This window comes from Gallinula chloropus (genome assembly GCF_964237585.1).
Source record: "Gallinula chloropus genome assembly, chromosome: 4".
Classification (NCBI taxonomy): Eukaryota; Metazoa; Chordata; class Aves; order Gruiformes; family Rallidae; genus Gallinula; species Gallinula chloropus.
Genome location: NC_140088.1, coordinates 39,448,946 through 39,469,013, shown reverse-complemented (window position 1 = coordinate 39,469,013; position 20,068 = coordinate 39,448,946). Strand labels below are relative to the sequence as shown.

General features: G+C 54.3%; 2 protein-coding genes across 3 annotated transcripts; one reads left to right on the top strand and one right to left on the bottom strand.

Annotated features, from left to right (window-relative positions):
* Window positions 1-2,870: 2,870 nt before the first annotated feature.
* Window positions 2,871-6,195, bottom strand: BET1L (Bet1 golgi vesicular membrane trafficking protein like). Of its 2 annotated transcripts, XM_084263460.1 has the most exons (4): window positions 6,161-6,195; window positions 5,585-5,676; window positions 4,942-4,998; window positions 2,871-3,343 (listed from the first exon to the last, which is right to left on the bottom strand). In XM_084263460.1, the coding sequence occupies exons 1-4, from the start codon at window positions 6,177-6,179 to the stop codon at window positions 3,176-3,178; spliced, it is 336 nt and encodes a 111-aa protein (XP_084119586.1). In that variant the 5' UTR covers window positions 6,180-6,195; the 3' UTR covers window positions 2,871-3,175. The 2 variants fall into 2 exon arrangements, with proteins under 2 accessions (XP_084119586.1, XP_084119585.1); XM_084263459.1 differs by lacking the exon at window positions 2,871-3,343 and having other exon boundaries at window positions 4,740-4,998.
* A 1,635-nt stretch (window positions 6,196-7,830) lies between these two features.
* On the top strand, window positions 7,831-19,053 carry RIC8A (RIC8 guanine nucleotide exchange factor A). The gene is made up of 10 exons (XM_084263090.1): window positions 7,831-7,944; window positions 10,864-10,911; window positions 12,953-13,567; window positions 14,121-14,215; window positions 15,058-15,208; window positions 15,775-15,870; window positions 16,128-16,272; window positions 16,656-16,800; window positions 17,753-17,872; window positions 18,652-19,053. The coding sequence occupies exons 1-10, from the start codon at window positions 7,861-7,863 to the stop codon at window positions 18,770-18,772; spliced, it is 1,620 nt and encodes a 539-aa protein (XP_084119216.1). The 5' UTR covers window positions 7,831-7,860; the 3' UTR covers window positions 18,773-19,053.
* Window positions 19,054-20,068: the final 1,015 nt, after the last annotated feature.

The window sequence follows — 20,068 nt, the reverse complement described above, 5'->3', positions numbered from 1 at the left end:
ACCAGCTGCTGCCCCTCGCCATGGCCTCCTGCCCCTGCCTGCTGGAGCCTATGGGCTTTTCCTGTACTTTAATAAAGCCTTTTACACCATTTCCCACAGCGTTCTGGCGAAATTGGCTTCTCAAGGTTTGGTCGGGCCTAGGCATTGCTGCAGAAAGAACTGCTGGTATGGCCAGGCCCAAAGAGTTGGGGTGACTGGAGTGAAATCCAGTTGCCGGCCAGTCACAAGTGGTTGTGCTGGTTCTGGTCAGGCTAGAGTCAAGCTCCCCAAACAGTCATCACAGGTGAGCTGAGTTAGCCCAGGCTGTTTTCTACACCACCTGACATCACTCCCCCATCAAAGTGGCTGGCTGGGGAGGGTTACTGGCTTGGTGCCTCTAGGCTAGTCTGAGTGCAGCTAGTCTGGTGTTGGAGGTCAGTCCTTGGGTAGTGATATAAGGGCACCTGGGACTGAAGGGAGGAGCACGTTTTGGCCAGCAGAGCATTCTGCTGGGCTTGGGCACATCCATTCTACAGCAGGAATGGTATCAGCCAGCACCTTAGTTTGGCAGAGAGAGCTGCTAGAGCAAGACAGGGCATAGCTGGGTGAAAGATATTCAGGGGGTACTGGCTACTCTTAATAAATTGGTTTCTCCCAGGGTAGTCAAAGGAAATGAGATGTGCAGAGCTGGTGTAGAGACATGGGGAGCCCTGCAGCTCCTGGTCAGGAGGGAGATGGTGGGACATGGAGAGCACACGGGTAAAAGGGATGGGGAACCCAAGGCAGCCCCAGGAAACTACATCATTTAAAAAATGGGAAGGTTCCTAAGAAAGTGAAATACCAGAAGTTCTACCCCATGATTGTACCAACTGTGTTTATTCAGGAGGAGGTCAGGCCCTGGAACGGTTTTGGAGACCAAGGCACCATTCTTCTTGTTGGCAGGCTATGCTACTAGGCCCTGAGCCTGGCATGGCCGTGGGACCAGTGCCAGGATCGGCTCCTTGCTGCATACACTTGTCTGGAGGGATTGTGGCCTCCCCGCTGGCGGCATCCCCTTCTCCAGGAGGAAGCTGGGACATCCCGTTCTGGGCTGAGAGTTTGTTCCTCATCCCAGTCTCTCCTCCTCTGCTGCTCCCACCATGCTCATGCTCAGGCCCCAGAGCTGTGGGACCTTCACCGAGGTTGGCACCTCACCAAAGAGGCCAGGACGTGCTGCTGGGCCCTTGAAGCACCATCTCAGCACCATCCCTCCTGCTCCATTGCTGTTGCCTCGCAGAGTAGTCATGGGCCGCTGTGCCTGGGCCCGCGCTGGGCACCTCCCAGCCTCACCAATGGGACCTGCTCCAATGCCTCTCTGGGCATGGGGAGGCTCTCTGGCCCTACCCTGTCAGTGCTGTGCTGGCCAGCATTACTTCCAGCCAGACCAGGTTGCGCAGAAGCAGTGCAGGACACCCCTCGCCTACCTGGTGGCCTCCACCCCATCGCCTTCAGGCCGGGCACCCACAAACTGCTACAGCCCCACAGCCACGTTTGTGCCAGAGCAGCAGCAAGAGACCCTGGGCACACACATCCACACAGTGACAGCACAAGACACAGCGGCCACAAACTGAAATACCAGAAGTTCTACCCCATGAGAGAACAAAGTGTGTTTATTTAGAAAGAGGTCAGGCCCTGGAACAGGTGGCCTGTACCGGTTCGGTGGCTGGCAGGTTGTGCTACCCAGCCCTGTGCCTGGCAGGGCTGTGGGACTGGAGTCAGGATCAGCTCCTTGCCGCATGGCCTTGCCTGGAGGGATTGCGGCCTCCCCGCTGGCAGCGTTCCCTTCCAGAATTGGGGCTATCTCTACGCCACCTCGATTCTGGAAAGGGGCGTAAAGATAACCACCTCCTCCTCCTCCTGTCTGGGACGACCCTGTGCACCTCATCTTCATCGACTCCCACCTTGTGGAAGACGTACTGGAAAGACCCCTGGCAGACTGGGCACACGCTTTTCACATGGGCCTCCTCCTGCATTATGCAGGCAAAACAGAAAATATGCCTGCACCAGGTCACGCAGGCCTCGTCAGTGATGGTCTCCTGGCAAATGGGGCAGGTTGGGCTCTGCAAGGAAGCCGGCAGCATGGGCAGGACCTCCTGGCTGGGGCTGGCAGCAGGGAAAGAGTTGCTGCATCCCGGCATGTTGTCCTCCGATGCCATCTCGAGCTGCAAAGCTGATGACCTGCCCTGGAGATCACAGAATCACAGAATCATAGGGGTTGGAAGGGACCTCCAGAGCTCATCGAGTCCAAACCCCATGCCAAAGCAGGTTTCCTAGGACAGGTCGCGCAGGTCGGTGTCCAGATGGAGTTTGAATATCTCCAGAGAAGGAGACTCCACACCCCCCTGGGCTGCAAAACTGGACCTTTTGCTACCAGTGTTTCTTTTCCCTGATTTAACAGTCTGTGGGCACATATTTGCCAGCGTGGGGGAAGGTACTGGAGGATACTCTAAAAAAGGTTCGTCCCCAGCTTTATGGATGATAAAGAAGACCAAGCTAGCATTCAAATAGTCTTGTCCCTCTGCAACTCTTCGCTGCAACAATTAAGAGAGTTTCAAGGTCCAGATTTGCTGGTAGTTTCAGTTTGAAGCGGCGCAGGCTTCGTTTCAACTTGGGGACACCCAGGATATCGACAGATCTCCAAGTCAAGGGGAAACTGAGACCACTTATCACCTGAATGGCCACTCTGGAATGTAAGTCACACATTCACACTTCCAAACCTCATAAATCGGCATCCTGAACTCTACAGCTTCCCAAAGCTCAGCTGGTTTATTGAACTGCTGAGCATTGACAAGTCTCTGGATTTATTCACCACATCTCCTCACAAAGCCTGGTACCCTGTATCAGCAAGGGAGGTAACAGAAATTGCCCCTTAAAAACGGGCTGCCAGGAGAGGACAACGAGGCAAGAGATAAAGGCATAAGCATCGAACATCAGAATCATATTAATACATGAAAATCCATTTAGAATCAAACCTACTCCCTTGTAAAGAGATGTCTGAGACCAGCTGCAACAGTGACGAGAAGCTGGTGGGAAGAAAAGTTATTGGGAAGGTCTGTCCGGAACATCTCCCAGACTTCTCAGGGAGACTGAGAAAGGTGTTGAGGGAGTCTGTGAGTCGTTGTGGGTTTTGTTCTGTACAGCTTCTGGAACAACAAGCTCAAGTCCCTGCTTTGGACACAAGATAGTAAAGGATGAAGAAAACAACAATCAGTCCTGCTGAAACTGAACAGAGCAACTTGCGATTATCCCTCCCGGATCGCGTCATGGTGGAGAAACGCTTCACACTGCCGGTTAGCAGGCCAGTCACACTCATAAAATCTGAGTCCTGAATGAGAAAGAAAACAAAGATGGGGGCATTAGAAACAGATGAAGATATCCCTGAAGAATCTCCCACTTCCTGGCTAAGTAACATTTGAGCAGGGAGCTGTGTGGTGTCTGCCTGTCTGTCTGTGTCCATTACGCCTCTGAGGTCTGTAACCTTCCTGTGCTCAGGCTCCAGGCACAGCGCCATTCCCACCGCACCCGGAGTAGGTCTGCCCCAAATGTAAACCACACTGCCTCCCCCGTTCTAAAACACGGTCAAGCTACCAATTCCAATTCTACCTGTGCAGCTCATCCTGCCTGGAACTGCTTCTTAACTGCTACCCCACAAACTGAGGCTTCATCCAAAGGTAAAGCCTGTAGCAAAGCCAGTGCCATCAACGTACACCAGCAGAGGCTCACAAGCCCAGAGAGAGGTGCTGCTGCCTGACAATACTCCCACGCTTCCTTCCGCATGGAACAGCACACATGTGCAACTCTGCCAGAGGGTGGCAAATTGTTTGGGATGCCCAGCTCAGGCATTTATTTTCTGACTCCTGGTTTCTTCCCCTTATTCATGAACTATGTGGAACTGCTGCTCATGTTGCTCCTGAAACGCTTCAAAACCTTCTCTGTACGAGAAGCACAATTCCATGCTGGCTGAGGGCTTTTCCTTTCAGGGCTTTTGCCATCACACCTTTTATTCTGATTCTCCATTCTCATTCTCGGGCTGAACAAATATCCATTTCAGACACTCCAGTACACACCATTATTCAGCTTTGGAGCTGAGCTTACACCTTTGACTCAAAATGGTTTCAACACTACAATTATCTTGTCTCTCACTTCTACACACCAGCTTTCCACCAGCCAGCGCGTGCCAAAAAGGCTCTCCAAGCACCAGTGTCATGATGCTAATCTCCCTTCTCAAGTCCCTGGGCTGGATCCCCTTCCTCTCACTATTAAGGAATTCCCTTTCTACTACACAGCCTCTTCTACAGGAACACACTGTTCCAGCCTTTCCCCAGTGCACTGCAGTTTTCCATCTGCAACCAAAGCCAAAGAGGCAGATTACTCTGGCAAGCGATTTCACTTTTCGGGTGTTGTGCATCAGAAAGATGACAGAATAGGGCACCAAACAACTGGAGCTGACCTGGAGCATCAGCTCAGCTCCTTCCAAAGACATCAGCACACTATAAAGCCCCACAGGTAGTCCATGATTCAGGTGTCACAGTAAGTAACCCTGGCAGATTGATACGCCACCAAAATCACGGGAGCAGCTGAGCACCCAGCTCGTCTCCCGGCAGCAACCACAAGAGGCAGCTCTTTGACCCCAGCATGGATGTAATCTATGTCTCTATTTCTGAAGTCCTACACAGGTCTTTCCAGATGCTGGATGCCATCTGGACAAAGTGATCCCGGCAGCCACTAACTCTCTGGTGTTGATACATCACAAAGTCCACTGGAAATAGGTTTAGTTCCATTCCCTGGTTTGACAAACCAACCACAGGACCTACCTTTGTCTGCTAACTTTGAACTGTTAAAACTTTCACAGTTCATGTGACTGCTGAGAGCCAGCACAAAAAAGTCATGCTTTTGACATTTCTCTGGTTCCTGGTTCCTTACCATGCCATCCAGGTAACGGTTCTGTTCATCAACATCTTTGTCAATGTCCAGAGCGAGCTACATGGGGTAAGGAAGGAAATGGTTATTAGTGGACTTTTAACGTAGAGAGAACCTCTAGGCATTTCGTGCTGGGACAATCCGAAACATGGATTAGAAAAGGTATCCACTGCTTCCCCATCTCCCACACAGAAAGACAGAGTAAACCCCCAAGATTCTCAGCTTGGTTTCAGGTTGTTGAACATTTTCAGCTCTGAAGTGCTGACAATAAAGCTTTCAGGCACAGGACAGGAGCATTTAAGCACTGGGAGACAACAGCAGGAACTCCTGACTCTTCCTTTTACAAGGTGAGTCACTCTAAATCCAAGTAGTTGATGTTTGCAGGAGCAAACACCACTTATGTACACACACACGTATTTTTCAAAACTAATCTACTCGCCTTTTTATGGCGACTTTTCTCCTGAGCAATCTGTAAAGCCGTCCCCAGCATTTCACCACTGACAGTTAAACCACTGCTTCACCAACAAGTCAGAGCCATTAGTCCATAGGAAGCCCTCTCCCCAGGCTCACGTCTCCCACAAGATCCTGCACGAACAACCACGGAAACTGATGCTCTGCAGCACTGGACGCAAACACGGCAACTCACCGACTTCAGCCTGGTCACCTTGCTGGCCAGACTGTCTGTCATACGTTTGTTCTCTACATCCAGCATATCCTCCACGGCATCTGGACTCTGACCTGGGGGAGAAATAAAAAATTAAATTAAAAAAAAAAATTCAAAAAGGATAATGAGTTTTATCTGGGCCAACACAAGCACTGGGGTATTTGCTCACCCAGAGTGGCAGGACAGGCAGGGCAAGCTCGTCATCTGACCGGTCTCAGGCTTGCCACGATGGCAGCTCCGTCCTCACACGGACAGCCTGGGTGTGTGCCACGCAACTCCCCCAAACGCCTTCTGACAACCGCCCCGACACACGCCCCAAGCAGCACCGGGCTTCGCGCCTCAGGACGGGCCTGGGGCGAGCCGAGCAAAACACTTCGCCCCCCCCGGGTGCTGCGCGGCCCTCCCGGCTTTGCCGCCCCCGGAGGCGCTGGACGGCCGGGCCGTTGTGTGTGTGTGTCCGGGCCAGGCGGCGGGGAACCGACCGACCGACCGACCTTCCTTCAGCCTCACCCCACACGACAACGACAAAACCCCCACCCAACCCCGCCGACCCCTCACCTCGGCCCCACTCCGCCATGGCTGCACCCCGCCCCGCCTCGCCGGGCGGGGCCTCGCCGGCCCCCGCCTCCACAAAATGTCCACCGCCCTCCTCGCTGCTCCCCCCTTTCTTCCCCCCACGGCGGGGCTCCTCGGTTCCCGAGGGGACGGCCGCTGCTGCTCTCCCGGGTGGTCCCGGGCGCCCTCCGGCCTATCACGCCGGGCCCGTCGCCGCCGCCCCTCGCTGCCGCTTCCCGCGGAGCGCCGCCGGGGGAGGGCCAGGAAATGAGGCAGGAAGCCGGGGCGGCGGAGAGGAAGGTAGCGGCGCTTCCCTCCCCGCCCCAGCTCGCTGGCCGGGCCTGGCCGCCTGCCGCTCCCGGGGAGGGGGCGGGGGGGGGAGGGGGGGGGGGGCTGGAAGGGCGGTGGCGGCCGGAGGCCCGGAGCGCCCTGCCCGAGCGCCGCGGGCCCGGCCGCCTCCGAGGGATTGCGTGCCGCAGGTACCGCCCGCGCTCGCCCCGGCTGGTTTGGTTTGGGGGAGAGGGCGGCAAACCCGGGGCTTGAAGGGGCTTTGAAAGGCACGAATGGCGGGGAGGCAGGAGGTGACGGTAACGCCAGGCGGGGAGCGGGGTCGCATGGTGAGGGGGCTTTGCCGCCTGCCTGTCCGTGGGGAGCCGTTCAGCCTGTCCCCGGGAGACCCCCCCCCGGCAGCAGGAATGGCCCTCAGTCCCGGCTCCTCTCCGTGGGTGTCGGAGAGCCACTCCCCAGCCCCGAGGGCGGCTCGGGGTCTCCAGGCACGACCCGTGCTGGGGCACGGCGGAGCAGGGGCAGAGCCGCAGATGTGCGAGCAGATGTGCTCCGGGGCTCCCCGGTGCTGGAGCTGGAGCCCAGCGCCGGCCTCGCATGGCTTTGCGGGCTGGGGAGCCTGTGCCCGTGTCCGGGCGCTCTCGCCCATCCCCGCGTCTCCGTGCGCACCTGCTCATTGGCATTGCTGTCATGAGGCACGTTCTCGGCTCTGGTCCAGCTTTGAGACACCAGCCACCCCCCCTCCTACCCCCCCCCCCCCCCGCCCTCCGTCCGTCCGTGTGCTTTTACTGCATGGGTCTGCCAGGACCCGGAGTGCTGACTGCAGTGAAGCCCTAATGATGCTACCCCCTCCTCACCACCTTCTAAGGTAGCTCTGCCTTTCCTCTCCATCCCTTTCTATGCCGCAGGAATGTCCCTGGATTTTTTGGGGTTGGGGTTCGGTGGGATTTTTTTCCTCTCTCTCCCTCTATGGTGACAGAAATCAGGCCAGCCGGGGAGGAGGAGGAGGAGGCAGAGAGCTATTTCAGGGAGCTGCTGTTATCTGCTCTGTGTTAATCCCTTGGCTGGGTGGGGGGAAGGCTTTCCCTGAGTGCTTTGCTGGGAGGGCATATATTAAACGTTGAAAAGCAAAGAGAGGAAGAAGAGGATTAGCGGGAGAGAGAAGAGCCTGGCTGCTGGTTTTACTCGGGTTATCCATCTGCTCCGCTTTTATGGGCGCAGCAGCGTGAGCAATCTCACTTGGAGGTTTTGTGTTCAGGTTTTGCCTGCCTGCCTTCCTTCCTTCACCCCTTTCTCTCTCCCTCTCAGATTCCTGTGTATCAAGGTTCTTTCCATAACATTATCCAGGAGCCCTGGAAGCCTCCCATCACTCCCCGTCCTCCTGGTTTCACTCCTGCTGTAGCTGAGCTGCTGCAATAATGGAGCTCAGGACTGTGGTAGCCACCGTGGAAAGCGGGGAGCAAGACACTGTTCTCAAGGTGCTTCAGATCTACAACCGGGAGGTGAGTGAGTGTCAAACCTCTGCCTGACGTCAGCCGCTGCCGTTTGCAAGCCTGGAAGCAGGCTGGCCATGTTGTGGGATTTCTGTGCCATCCCTTCTCCCAGTCTGTCTCCTCTGCGAGCATCTGTCTCCGCATTACTGCCATGAAAATGCTATGGGCTGCTTCCTCTCTTACTCACAGATGGTTTACTGCTTGATGTTTTGATAGGAAGCACCTAAGCAGCCTCCCTTTATCCTGGTTCCTTTGTATATTGAAAGTAAAGCATGTGAAAGGGATTTCTGGCTTAAAATTTAAATTATTGTTATCCAGATTCCAAGTAAAACCTGGCAGAGAAATAGACATCAGTGTGAAGAGGGAGCAGGGGGAGCTTTTATGTTAGGATGGGGCTTGTAGGTGTTGAAAACCAAGGCCTGGGGAAGAGCTGCTGGTGAAATCATTGTGATTTGCAAGTAAAAGATCATTAGAGCTGGACAGGGTGGTCTGCTGGAATCCGATACAGGTGCCTGATCGTAAGGCTGACACTAAGTAGTAAATAACGAAGGTAGAATGTAAAAGAATAGTTGGGAAGCGGAGATGGAGGTGTTTGTAGCCTTAAAGTGGCAAAAGATTATCCGTGGGGGTAAATCCTTTTGAAGTAGACTCAAGTTGTCAGGGAAATTTCCCCCAGAGGGTTCCTGCTGGGATAGGGCTGGCCCTGCGGATCCCCATGACTCATTCTGCACCATTCTGGAGTAGGTGGGAAGCCAGCAGGGAAAACCTGTGAATGTTACACGCCACAGGGAGAGCGTGCAGCTGTTCCCAGTCTGAAAAAGCAGGAGGTATTAGCCATGAAGGAGCGGGTCCCTGTTAAAGGCGGTCAGCAGTATTAGCATCACCTACAGCAGCTGCAATGATGGAGACGTTAGGAGTGTGGAGGGAGTTGGGTGCGTAACCAGCTTGAGGCAGCAAGCCACGATGCTTTCTGTCGAATTCCTCCAGCTGGATCCCTTGTTGGTGTATCAAGCGTAGGAAGCTTGTGGGAACGCCGGTGGGTTTGCTAGAAGGGGAGCGATCAGAGAGGGTTATGGAAGTGCAGATCAACTAAGCAACTTGCTGGCGTCGCTTTATTTCTGTAAAAACTGATGGTCCCGATGCTTTTTCTGGAGATGTATTTTAATTCCCTATTGCACCTGCAGTCAGCTTCTGATTGCCAGGAATAAGCTACAGCTAAGGCAACACTACAGGTATGGCAAAAATATGTGTGAAGGAGATTACGGGAGCCTGTGACGAGGATGTGATGGACGGGAAAAGAGCAAGCGGTGTAGTGGTCTGCAGAGCGCGTTGGTTTCAGGACTGAGCCACCGGTTCCTCCTAACGTGGTGCAGCAGCCGGTGCACAGGTCAGCTCGTGGTCCCACCGCTGTGCCTGCGGTTTCTCATGCGGCGTGTCAGCATCGCTTTGTCTGTCACAGCTTGTTCTTGGCTGGAAAGACCAAAGGCGTCCCTGGGATCTCGGTGACTGACGCAGCTAATCTGCAGGCTGTAGCCTCGGCTTGTAGGCAGACAGGAGCTGGCAGCACGTGAAGGTGGCAGTGAACGACAGGGGAGACTGTTTGTGGAGTGAGTGAGTTGGGGAATCCCTGTGATCCCTGAGAGCATGGTGCAGGCTTTGCTGGGCAGGGTCTTGGGTAGAGCTAAGGAACTGGGCAATACGGGAGGTGATAAACCAGCGAGAGATCTGGAAGTGGGATATCATTGAGTTGTGGTCACCTGGAGTCCGCTGTATAAGAATGATTGATTGTGGTATGGTTAATTGCTGTGGCTGTGGTATGGTTAATTAATTGCTGTGATTGAGCAGGTCTGTAAGTGTAAGCAATGTAACTCAATACAAGGTGACAGTGAGCACGAAGGACCAGATGGGAGAGCTAGGATACAGCTAATTCTCCCTATCTCTCCCTGTGTCTATCTGCACATAGTTAGCAGTTTATCAATTTGAAACCTTTCCATTCTCAAAGCTTGGGCCCAGCGCTTTCGGTGTAAACGAGGATTGCAGCATTCATTGGGAAGAGTGGCCTTTTACTGAGGTGCCTGTGGCATGCTGCGCTGCCCAGCTCATTGGAAGCAGACGTACATAGGCAGGATGAGACTGTCCCTGGAAGAACAGCCAGCGTAGTGAGAACACAGGAGTGTTTCATGTGAAAGGAGCAGGACTGTTTCTTATGGAAAATGACATGAGGAGGTGCAGAGATCAGGTGTCCCGTGTTTAAAGAGCGTCACCTGAATAACCACAAAGATCTGTTTGTGAGTACCAAGGAGACAACGCTTTTGGTCAAGAAAAGGAACAATAAATACCAAGGGGAGAAGTGTGTGGGCACAGCTTGGTGGTGGCACTGAGCAGAGGAATCACTGGCTCTTAGAGGATGTTTGGATTGTGTGGAATCCCCACTTTACTGCTGCGGTATGTAAAACTAAGTCCATCTGTCAGATGGGCAGAGCCTTGGCCTGCAGCATTCACCCTCCACCGCAGGAGAAGCGGGAAGTGCTTCAGGCCTGGTGGCACAGTCCCTCTCTGGGCTTTCCAAACTGGTGTTCCCTCTAGCTGTGAAGCACAAAGTTGGGCTTGCCTAGATGGGAGCAGTCTTGGAAGGAAAAGCCTGGACTGAAGCCAATACCTCCATGGCAGGGAAGCTCTCCTTTCGCCTTGCTCCTTGGGAGCTTGTGCTGCTTGTTGCGAGCCCCACAAACACCGCTGACCTCCAAGCACCATGGCACTCTTTGCTGTGCCGATCGATTCCCGCCCGTGTGCCGGCGGGCACTGTTCCTGGCAAGATGTGCTTGCTTCTGTAGTAACCTTTTAGACCTGCCACTTTCCAGCTGAATAACCCCCTCCTCCCAGCTCTGTGGATTTTTAACCTATTGCTCTGGTTGTTTTTATCCGCAGAAATCTCAGTGCTTCACCTTTGACGATGAGGAGCGGGAAGAGAGGAAGGTAGGCATGTTCTTTGCTTGTTTCCTCTAGCTCTGTGCCAGGCTTGGTGGTGGCAGCTCCTGTGGAGAAAGAAATTAGTGTTTTTCACTAACTTGGCTAGGAACTGGCATGCTCAGGGTGTTTGGCTCCAGTGTTCCCGTCAGTGGCTGGTGTTTAGGTTAACAGACAACATCCTCCCAGCGTTACCAAGCCTTTGGGTTCTGTGGTGCATGTGGTCTTGACCGCGGGTGTATAAAAGGTGTGATCCTTTGTGTTTGTGGCCAGGGTCCTGCTAGGTAAAGATCATGGCAGCGTGCAGGCTGCCAGAGGGTAAGGGTTTCTGCTGTGAGCCAGCTGCCGGATTTGACCGCGGCTGTAGATTAACTTTAAGCTGGCGTAATCTGGCACTCAGTGGAAAGAGACACTCCTGCCTGTTCATGCAGCTCTTGTGTGCCAGGACAGACCTTTGGTGGGCTGAGCTGTCTGAAGTATAATGTTTTTTCCCCCTCTCTGGATTATTTTCCAGCTGGATCAGTTTTGTGGTCCAGTGCATTGGCTGATTGCACTAATCTCTGCGCTAGCATAGCAAGCATGGACCAGGCAGGCAAGGTGGAGAATGGGACCTCTTGTCTGTGCCAGTTCCCAGTTAATGCTAGCATAAAGCTTGTCCAGGTACAGCCTCACATGTAGAACTGGGTCTTGCAGGGTCCAAGCTCTGTCCCTTGTCTGCAGTTTGAGCTGGGACAGTCACACAGGCCGTGAATTTGGGCACAGCCTTGGGGTGTTCCACTTCTGGGGTGTGCTGTGAGGCATGAATTGGGCATCACCATCTACTTCCTGTGCTCCGTTCTGCTGGAGGTTTAGCCCTGGACACATGGTCCAAGATCTCTAACCTGAGTTAGTCAGGGGTTTTGGGTACTCAGGACTTAGCTCTAACTCCCGTGTCTGCCTCCTCATATGGAAGGAGAGGAATGGCTGTACTTTCCCACTTGTGGGGTGTGATCACCGGGCGTACTTCATGAGTGAAAGCTTGTTCCATTCTGCCAGCCTCACGTTAAGGACCAAAATGAGTTTCTCCTTCCCTCAGTGCTTTTGTTATTGTGAAGTATAATTGATGAGACTCTGTTAAACCAGGCACCCTGGGTGACAGCAAGCCTTGCAACCTCAAAGTCCTTTGCTGTTGTGGTGTGCATGGGAAGAGATGTGCTCCAATGTGGTGGTGGGTTAGGTGTAGTGAGATCTTCTCTCACCGTGGCATGAATGCCTATGCAGTGGAGCACCAGCGTAACATGAAGTGTTGCTGTGTGTGGCTCTGATTAAGTGCTGCCTTTGTTCTTGTACTCTTCTGTCGCTTGCTGTCACGTGTGGTGCTGTTATCCCCGAGGGTTAGATTTCCAGCTCTTGTGAATCGGTGTTAGTGGAGCTCTGCCTGTCTGTACCTGCTGAGGATCTGGGCTAGTGGATCTCCAGACAGCACGGAGCTTTAGGGGGATGCTATTTCAATCTCCTGAGACCTTCTCACCTTCTTTCCTAGGGCATTACATACTCTTCTTGTCTCGTTTGGCCCTTTGACCCTCCCTTGGTGATTTTTCTGATCATCTCTCACCCTTTTCAGGCTGTTTCAGGGGCACCCAAAGCAGATGCCCCCCCTGATCTTAAAGCGCTGGGCAAGAGTAGAGTGCCGCTGTTGAATTGGTTGCTGCTGCTCGGTGGAGCTGTAAGGGATGTTTTTTCCCTGCCCTCTCCTTGCTTAATGTGGTTCTCAAGTAAACCATGTTTGCCTGAACCACCCAGCCACGGGTGAAGTTAAAACACGTGGTGGTACAGCCGCCTGTCCAGAACATACCCCTTACACCTGGTATGTTCTCCTGGCCATTCCGTGTTTCTTGCTGGGTGTCCTTGCCTGAACTGGCAGGATCAGATGTCAACTGCGTCCTGAGTGCACGCCGTGAGGTCCATCTCTACACGACGCTCACGTCTTCTGGGGCAGAGCAGTGCAGGGTGGTGGGAGAGCACTGGGAGGTGTTGGTGTGCGGGGCCTTACTTGTTCCCAACTGCACAGAAAATGGCCCAGCTGCTGGTCACGTTCCTGGAAAGAGAGCTCCAGCCATCCTGCCAGGTCGCTTGTTTGGAAAGCATCCGCATCCTGTCCCGGGACAAGTACTGCCTCGACCCCTTCACCACCAAGGAAGGCCTGAAGACCCTCTCCAGGCACGCTGGCATTGACTACTCAGAGGAGCTCATCCGAGAGGTCCCAGACTTGGATGTAATCCTGGAAGCCCTCAAATGTCTCTGCAACATTGTCTTTAGCAGCCCTAGGGCGCAGGAGCTGACAGCTGAAGCCCGGCTGGTGGTGGGCCTGGCGAAGCGCATCAAACTGTACAACGAGAGGAGTCTTCCTCACGAGGTCAAGTTCTTTGACCTGCGCCTCCTGTTCCTGCTGACGGCGCTGCGAGTGGACATCCGGCAGCAGCTTGCCCAGGAGCTCCGGGGCATCAGCCTGATGACAGACACCCTGGAGCTGACCCTTGGTGTAAAGTGGATGGACCCCTACGAAGTTGCCACTGAGGAGGGCCTTCTCCCACCTTTGCCTCGGCAGGAGACAGAGCGAGCCATGGAGATCCTGAAAGTGCTCTTCAATATCACCTTTGATTCCAGCAAGAGGGAGGTGGATGAGGTAAGCTGTGTAGGCGTCATGCCCAGCTGTGCTCCGGGCTGCGGTTTGGCTGCTGGTTTTCTCCTCCGCTTGCATTTCCTCCTCCTGGGCACTGCAGTCCCCAGGTGTGTGTAAGGAGAGGAAGACACTTTGTGTGCCTGGCCTGGCACAGAGCAGAGCATTGCAATTTACAAGTTGGGTGTTTTTAATGACGTGATTTATTGCGCAAGTGAGAGAGCGGAGCTCCCCCCAACTTGCTTCTGTGTGGCCTGGTACTCTTCCACCTTCTGGGCAGAAGGAAAGTGTGATGGAGAACATCTCTGGCTTATCTGTGGGCCTCTCCTGAGGCCTCTTCCAGCCCTTGGTTCAGCCTCGTAGAGTGAGGGGGGGAAGGTGTGGGGCAGCAGGCAGACTGCTGACCTCAAAGGGGGAATGGGGAGGCTCCGTCTGCTTGAACGCCCTGCTGCTGGTTGTCAGGCTGCTGGCTGGGGGGTGGGGGCTGCAGGGCAGCAGGCTCAGGGTGTGGAGGAGCCCCTTCCCTGATCGAGGTTTTCATTTTCTGTTTTGGGGCCAGGAAGATGCTGCGTTGTACCGGCACTTGGGTGCCCTCCTGCGCCACTGCCTCATGATCTCTGCTGACGGAGAGGACCGCACAGAGGAGTTCCACAGGTCTCTGTTAGATAACTAGGTCCTGGTCTTCACTAGAAACAGGTCCTGCCTGGTCTTGGCATTAGCATCTATTCTTGTTTAGGGATTGCTAAGGTTGCTGCTGACAAGCAGCACCTTTAGTTTGGCCTGCAGTGTTTCTCCTGCTAGAACTCAGGAGCAGCTGTACGCTTCCTGCAGTCAAGTTGTGTGTGATGATGCCACGGCCTCCTGGCCTGCATGAGGAAGTGTTTCCTCTAAACCTGCCTGGCTCTGAGAGCTGCACTGGCCATCCCTTCAGGCTGCTTCAACAGTGCTGCCTGCTTCAGTGGGCAACTCGCTGGAGCAGATACTTGGTACTTAACTGGTTTGCAGTGTGGCCTTAATTAACTGTCTCTTGAGCCACGCTGGAATATTGCCCTTGTCACGCTGCTGAATGCTGTAGGTCCAGGGGTATCAGCTTTGAGCAGGTGACACCATCCTGTCCCCAAGCAAGCTATCATCAGAGGAATCCTAGGCAATGCGTTGCTGTGACTGTCAAGGTGAGGAGGAATGGTGCAGCAGGACGCCCTAAAGAGAAATCTGTGACCACCGCAATCGGTCCTGCTTGGCCTCTGTGTCAAGATGGATCTGGCTTTGCAGTTGTCACTGAAGCCTCTGGACTCCTGGCAAATAGTTGAGGTCCCCAAAGAGCAGCTCATGTCCCCCTCACAGTGCAGAGAGCTTGGGATGCAGTCCAAAGACAGCTTGGGTCTTGGTATCCTCACGAGGCTGGAGATTAAGCATGAACCGTTATTTCTGGATAGCCAAGGAACTTCTGTGAACAAAGCTCTGCCACTGTGTTCACCTCTCTTTTATGTGTGCAGTCATACAGTTAACCTCTTGGGCAACCTGCCCCTGAAATGTCTGGATGTTCTCCTGACCCCAAAAGTCCGTCCGGGCTCACTTGAGTACATGGGTGTCAACATGGATGCAGTCAGCATCCTGCTGGACTTCCTAGAGCGACGCCTTGACAGGGTAAGTCATGAGGCTGCTGTGTCACTTGGTCACTGCAGGGTTCCTTTCCTTTGGCCTTCAAAAGCCCTGCACTGCAGGAGCACCAGCAAGGCATGCCTGGTTTGGGGACAGCCCTTTGTAGAGGGTGCAGATTTAGGAGAGGCAAAACTGTTTGGGTTGGTAGGACTAAAGCACCATCTGCCAGCTGGGAAGGTGACTGTGCCGTTGCTTTAGGGTGGGGAGATGGGTGGAACAGCAGATGACTAGCTGGGCCATCACTTGGGAGTGATCCAGCGTGCAGCTTCTGGAAGCCAGAGTTTGTTATTTCCAAGCTGGCTGTGGTTTTCCATCTGTGGAGTTATCCCAAAGGGCCACCAAACTTTACTGCTGCGCTTCCCTGCTCTGGATGCCCTACACAGGTATTCCTAGTGCTGCCACAGAGCAGGGCTTGGAGAGCTATGACATGCTGAGGGGCTGGAAAGCTTGGGTGTCCAAAGTTTCCCTGGCACTCTGTTCTCCTCTAGCAGGCTGGGCAGAGTGAGCTCCATGTGACTAACCCGCTGCTTGTTTTGTGGGTGCTTCCGCAGGGACACAAGCTGAAGGAGAGCTTGACCCCCGTGCTGAACCTGCTGACAGAGAGTGCCCGAGTGCACCGCCAGACAAGGAAGTTCCTGAAGGCGAAGGTGCGCTCTGGGGCAGCCAAAAGTCAGACGGTGCCACAAAATAGAACAGAGAACTGCCTGATTATTGCAGAGAGACAGTCTCACTATGCTAGGTTCTGATATGCAGGTGGCTGAGGCTGGTGGCCTTTTTCCCACACCTCCCATGCCCTGAGAATGTGTTAGTTGTAGCTGATTTGTAAAAAAACACATGTTTTCCCCTGTCTGACTTGCCATTGCTGGTCCAGCTCCACTGATAGCCTCACACTCTGGCCTTGTAGGTGCTGCCTCCACTCCGGGATGTGAGGAATCGGCCAGAGGTGGGGAACTCTCTGCGGAACAAGCTGGTGCGTTTGATGACCCACATCGACACCGACGTGAAGCACTGCGCAGCGGAGTTCCTCTTCGTGCTCTGCAAGGAGAGCGGTAAGGTGCCAGGGCTTGTTTTGGGCTTTGATGGGGTGTCCTGGAGCTTGGTGAGCCAGAGAGTACAGGATGGGTGACCCTCTGCTGCCTCTACCTTCCTTGGGCCAGACACTCTACTTTTTCCTGCCCAGTTCATCCCAGTGCTCTGTGGGAAGGAGTTTGTTATGAGTGCCAGAGGGCACCCCAACATGTATGGCCTGGCCTGTGTTCAGACACTCACCCCACCCATGGTGTCCTTGCCATTCTGGTGGGGGATCCTTGTTTCCTGTCAGAGTGCAAAGAAGCCTTGGCATTCCTGGGTCTCTATGGCCCTTGTGCCGATTTTGCCATCGGGGTGGGAAGGGCGGGAGGGGGAGCACAGGGTGATGTCCTTGTCCCGACAGTGTCGCGGTTTGTGAAGTACACGGGCTATGGGAATGCGGCTGGGCTCCTGGCAGCACGAGGCCTCATGGCTGGTGGTCGGGAAGAGGGAGAGTACTCAGAAGATGAAGATACAGACACTGAGGAGTACAAAGAGGCAAAAGCCAAGTAAGACATCTGTTCCCCCTCAGTACTACCCCTCTTACCATGCCTGCTCTTCATCTGCCGCCCTGCCATCTCCCTCATCCCGCTCTTTCCCACCTTCCTGAAGTTTTGCCCTCAGCCTTGGTGTCTGTTCCACCCTCTACCTGTGCCATGGGTGGAATGCATCTGGCTGAGCAGCTCATGGTGTGGGTGGTCACTGCTGTGTGTGTGAGGTCCCTGCGGCCGGGTTAAGGCTCTTGAGCCAAGTGGGTTCCTTCACCCAGAGCCCATCAGCACCAGACCTGGCTGTTGTGTGCACGGGGCAGCATGTGTCCCCCCCCAGTCCTTGTCTTACACCCTTTCTTTAGCAAACGCACATCTGAGTACAGGCTATTCCCATGTGCTGGGGTAGGGGTGGATCCTTCTTGCAGCAGGCTTGGGAGTGCCGGTAATTCCTCTTCCTCTGGAGAGCATTGTGCTGTTGGAGTGAGCTGCGTTTGGGGGATTTTCTTCTCCTTTTGTTGTTTTTTTCTTCTTTGCCTGCTCAGTGGGTGGTGGTAACCAGGTGTCCAGGGAGAGCCACAGGACCATGCTCTGCTGTGGGACCTGTACTTCCTAGCACCCTGTTCAGTGTGGTCTACAGGGTGGGGTGTTTGGATTTTTGTGTTAGCTTTTTGCCCCTGACTTAAGGAGAGAGAACAAGTGTTGTCTGCCCTTGTGCACCTGGTTTAAAGCAATGCTGTGGAATTGGTGGAATGGGGGTGTTGCTCGCACCAGAGAAATGGGAGGGACTTGTAAGAAGGGGACAAATCTGTGTAGGACTTAGAGAAAGAGGAGGGAGGGAAGCAGCATGTTGCGCTGTAGTGCTTGGGGCTGACAAGATGAGCAGTGTTGCTGGAAGGATTTTAAACAGCCCTCTTCTCTCTCCTCGGCTTTACCTCCCTCCTTTGCTCTGCCCTCGCTGTTCTCCACGCAGCATTAACCCTGTGACGGGCCGTGTCGAGGAGAAACTACCCAACCCCATGGAAGGGATGACTGAAGAGCAGAAGGAATATGAAGCTATGAAGTTAGTCAACATGTTTGACAAGTTGTCCAGGTACTAGGAATTTGTGTATTCTCATGTCTGTTAGCCCCAGCGTACCACAGACCTTTGAGCGCATTCCCAAGGCCGCCATGAACCGAAGGGATGGGCGAGTGGGGGAGCTACATGGGGAAGTATTTCCCGTAGCTGGGCCCCACTGTGTGGGGGTGAAGGTGTTGCGAGCCCCACATGTGCCTCGGTCGTGATGGCACACTGTGCAATCCCTCCACATGCCTCTGCTGAGTTTTTGGCACTGCCACCTCACTGGGTTTGGCCAGGAAGAACTGTAGCTGCTGGCCTGGCAAGGCTGCCTGGTAGGACATAGCGTTTTGGGGACAGATGGCAGCCAGGGCCAAAGATCCCTTTCTGTGCAGGAGTGCCTTCTCCAGTCATCTTTCATTCCCTGAGAATAGGTGCCTTGGAGGAATGAGAGCGTGCCAGGGGAGCTTGGGCAGCACCCCAGGCTGGTAAGGAAAAGGGCAGTGCCTTTACTGCAGTGTGTTTCCATTGGGTGTTAGAACACTGATGCCAGCACTAGTTTTCCTCCAGCAATGCTGCACCCCACAGCAGAACCCTAAGACAGCCTGTTCTGGGGAGCCTATGCTTGCAGCCATCACCTAGCTATGTGATGGCTGGAACTGTCTCCCCCTCATAAAGAGGGATTCTTGGTGCTGGCCTGGGGTGGTTATGGGCTGCCTCAGTGAGGTCTCCAGAAGCCCAGTGCTTCTGCTGCAGTTCTTGTCTGTTTTGGTGGATGCTGCTGCTGTGTGACCTTCTCCATCCTGTGGCTGCAGGGAGCAAGTCATCCAGCCCATGGGCATCACACCGAGCGGCAACCTGGCCCCCATGGAGAACGCCATCCGCGATATGGCTGATGAGAGGTCATCATCTGACTCAGACCTGGGGCTGGACTGATCCAGACCTCTTGCCCCAGCCTCGGAGAGCTGGGGAGCCTCCATCTGCTCTCCCTCCAGAACTGGTGCTGTACCCAGAGGCTGGTACTGGGCCAGGACACTCCCTGCGGGATCTGGATCCAGCCTGGGCCGCTCGCAGTCCACACCAAGGAACACCTCCTGCCTCTTCCCAGCTCCATAACCACCACTCTGTCCAGAGGATCTTCATGGCCTGGCTCCACCTTGGTCTCTCCCATCAGCAGCCTCAAGGTTTTCATACTCCAAACTGCTTCCAGGACTTTCCAGTAGGACTTTTGTTTTGTTTTTTTAAAAACATGTTTGGGGAGAAGGGTGGGGGGGAGGATCTTTCTGTCACACCGTCAGGGTTCAACGATCTGTAGAGAGTCTTGGGTCTGTGCCGGTGCTTGTGCAGCCACTTGTCAGTGTGTGGCTGGTGCTGTGCAGGGCAGCTGCTCCGTGGAAACGCAGGTGGGAAGCAGGGGGGACTGCCAGAGAGGGCTGGGAGCAGTGGTTCCTGGTAGTTCTTGGGGAGTGGTGTCTGCGGGGTGTCTCGGCGTAGAGCGCCCGTTTCCTCAACAGATAGCGGTGTGTGTGTGACAGCGCAGGCCTGGGGGTGTGCAGCCTCGGGAGTGTGTATTTGAGTGCAGAGGGAGCAGCCGCATGCAGGGAGGTGAGCAAAGCCTCTGTGTGAAGCTTCCAGCATTCCCATTGGCCCCAGGAGAGAAGCACGTGGCCGATAGCCAGGAGCACTCGGCTGCTCGGTCCCTGGTGCTGTGCAGTGCACCTGCCACCCCGGAGTTTAGTTGTGCCACCAGCCCTTCCCCATCTCACGCTTCCCAAATTAAAGGCCAAGATCTGTGCTTCATCTGCTGCCTCCTTAGCTTCCCCACAGCCCCGCTGCTGTCTGCATCCGGGCTGGTGTCAGTCCTGTCCCTCGCTGTGGCTGAGATCTGTCTCTTTTATTTGTTGGTTTTTTTCTGTTCTGTTTTCTTTTTAAGAAGATTGTTTTAAAGAAAATCTTATGGTTTGTCTCCTATACCAGAGTTCCAAATGTTCCTCTCACAAGTAGGAATGCAGAAGTGATGCTAGAATAAAGAAAACCTGACAAACATGCGTGTGGCGGTGAGTCATTGACCGTGAGAGCTCTGAGCAAGGAAGGAGCTGTCCTTGGCTCTTTCCGAGTAGCGCGTGGTTCTGCTCCATCACCCTGCGCTTCACGGCCTTATCTGGGAGGTAAAATTGTCACATGGAACTGGGGCGAAGCCAGAACCTCTCCCTGCACTGCAACCAGGCTACA

What these genes read in the sequence shown, in the direction of transcription:
- BET1L (XM_084263459.1), bottom strand. An exon ending in AGGTGACCAGGCTGAAGTCG is followed by an intron (nt 4,999 to 5,584) that starts GTGAGTTGCCGT and finishes TACCCCATGTAG; the next exon opens with CTCGCTCTGGACATTGACAA.
- RIC8A (XM_084263090.1), top strand. Translation starts at nt 7,861, where the DNA reads ATGGAGCTCAGGACTGTGGTAGCCACCGTGGAAAGCGGGGAGCAAGAC. An exon ending in TTCAGATCTACAACCGGGAG is followed by an intron (nt 7,945 to 10,863) that starts GTGAGTGAGTGT and finishes TTTTATCCGCAG; the next exon opens with AAATCTCAGTGCTTCACCTT. An exon ending in ATGTTTGACAAGTTGTCCAG is followed by an intron (nt 17,873 to 18,651) that starts GTACTAGGAATT and finishes CTGTGGCTGCAG; the next exon opens with GGAGCAAGTCATCCAGCCCA.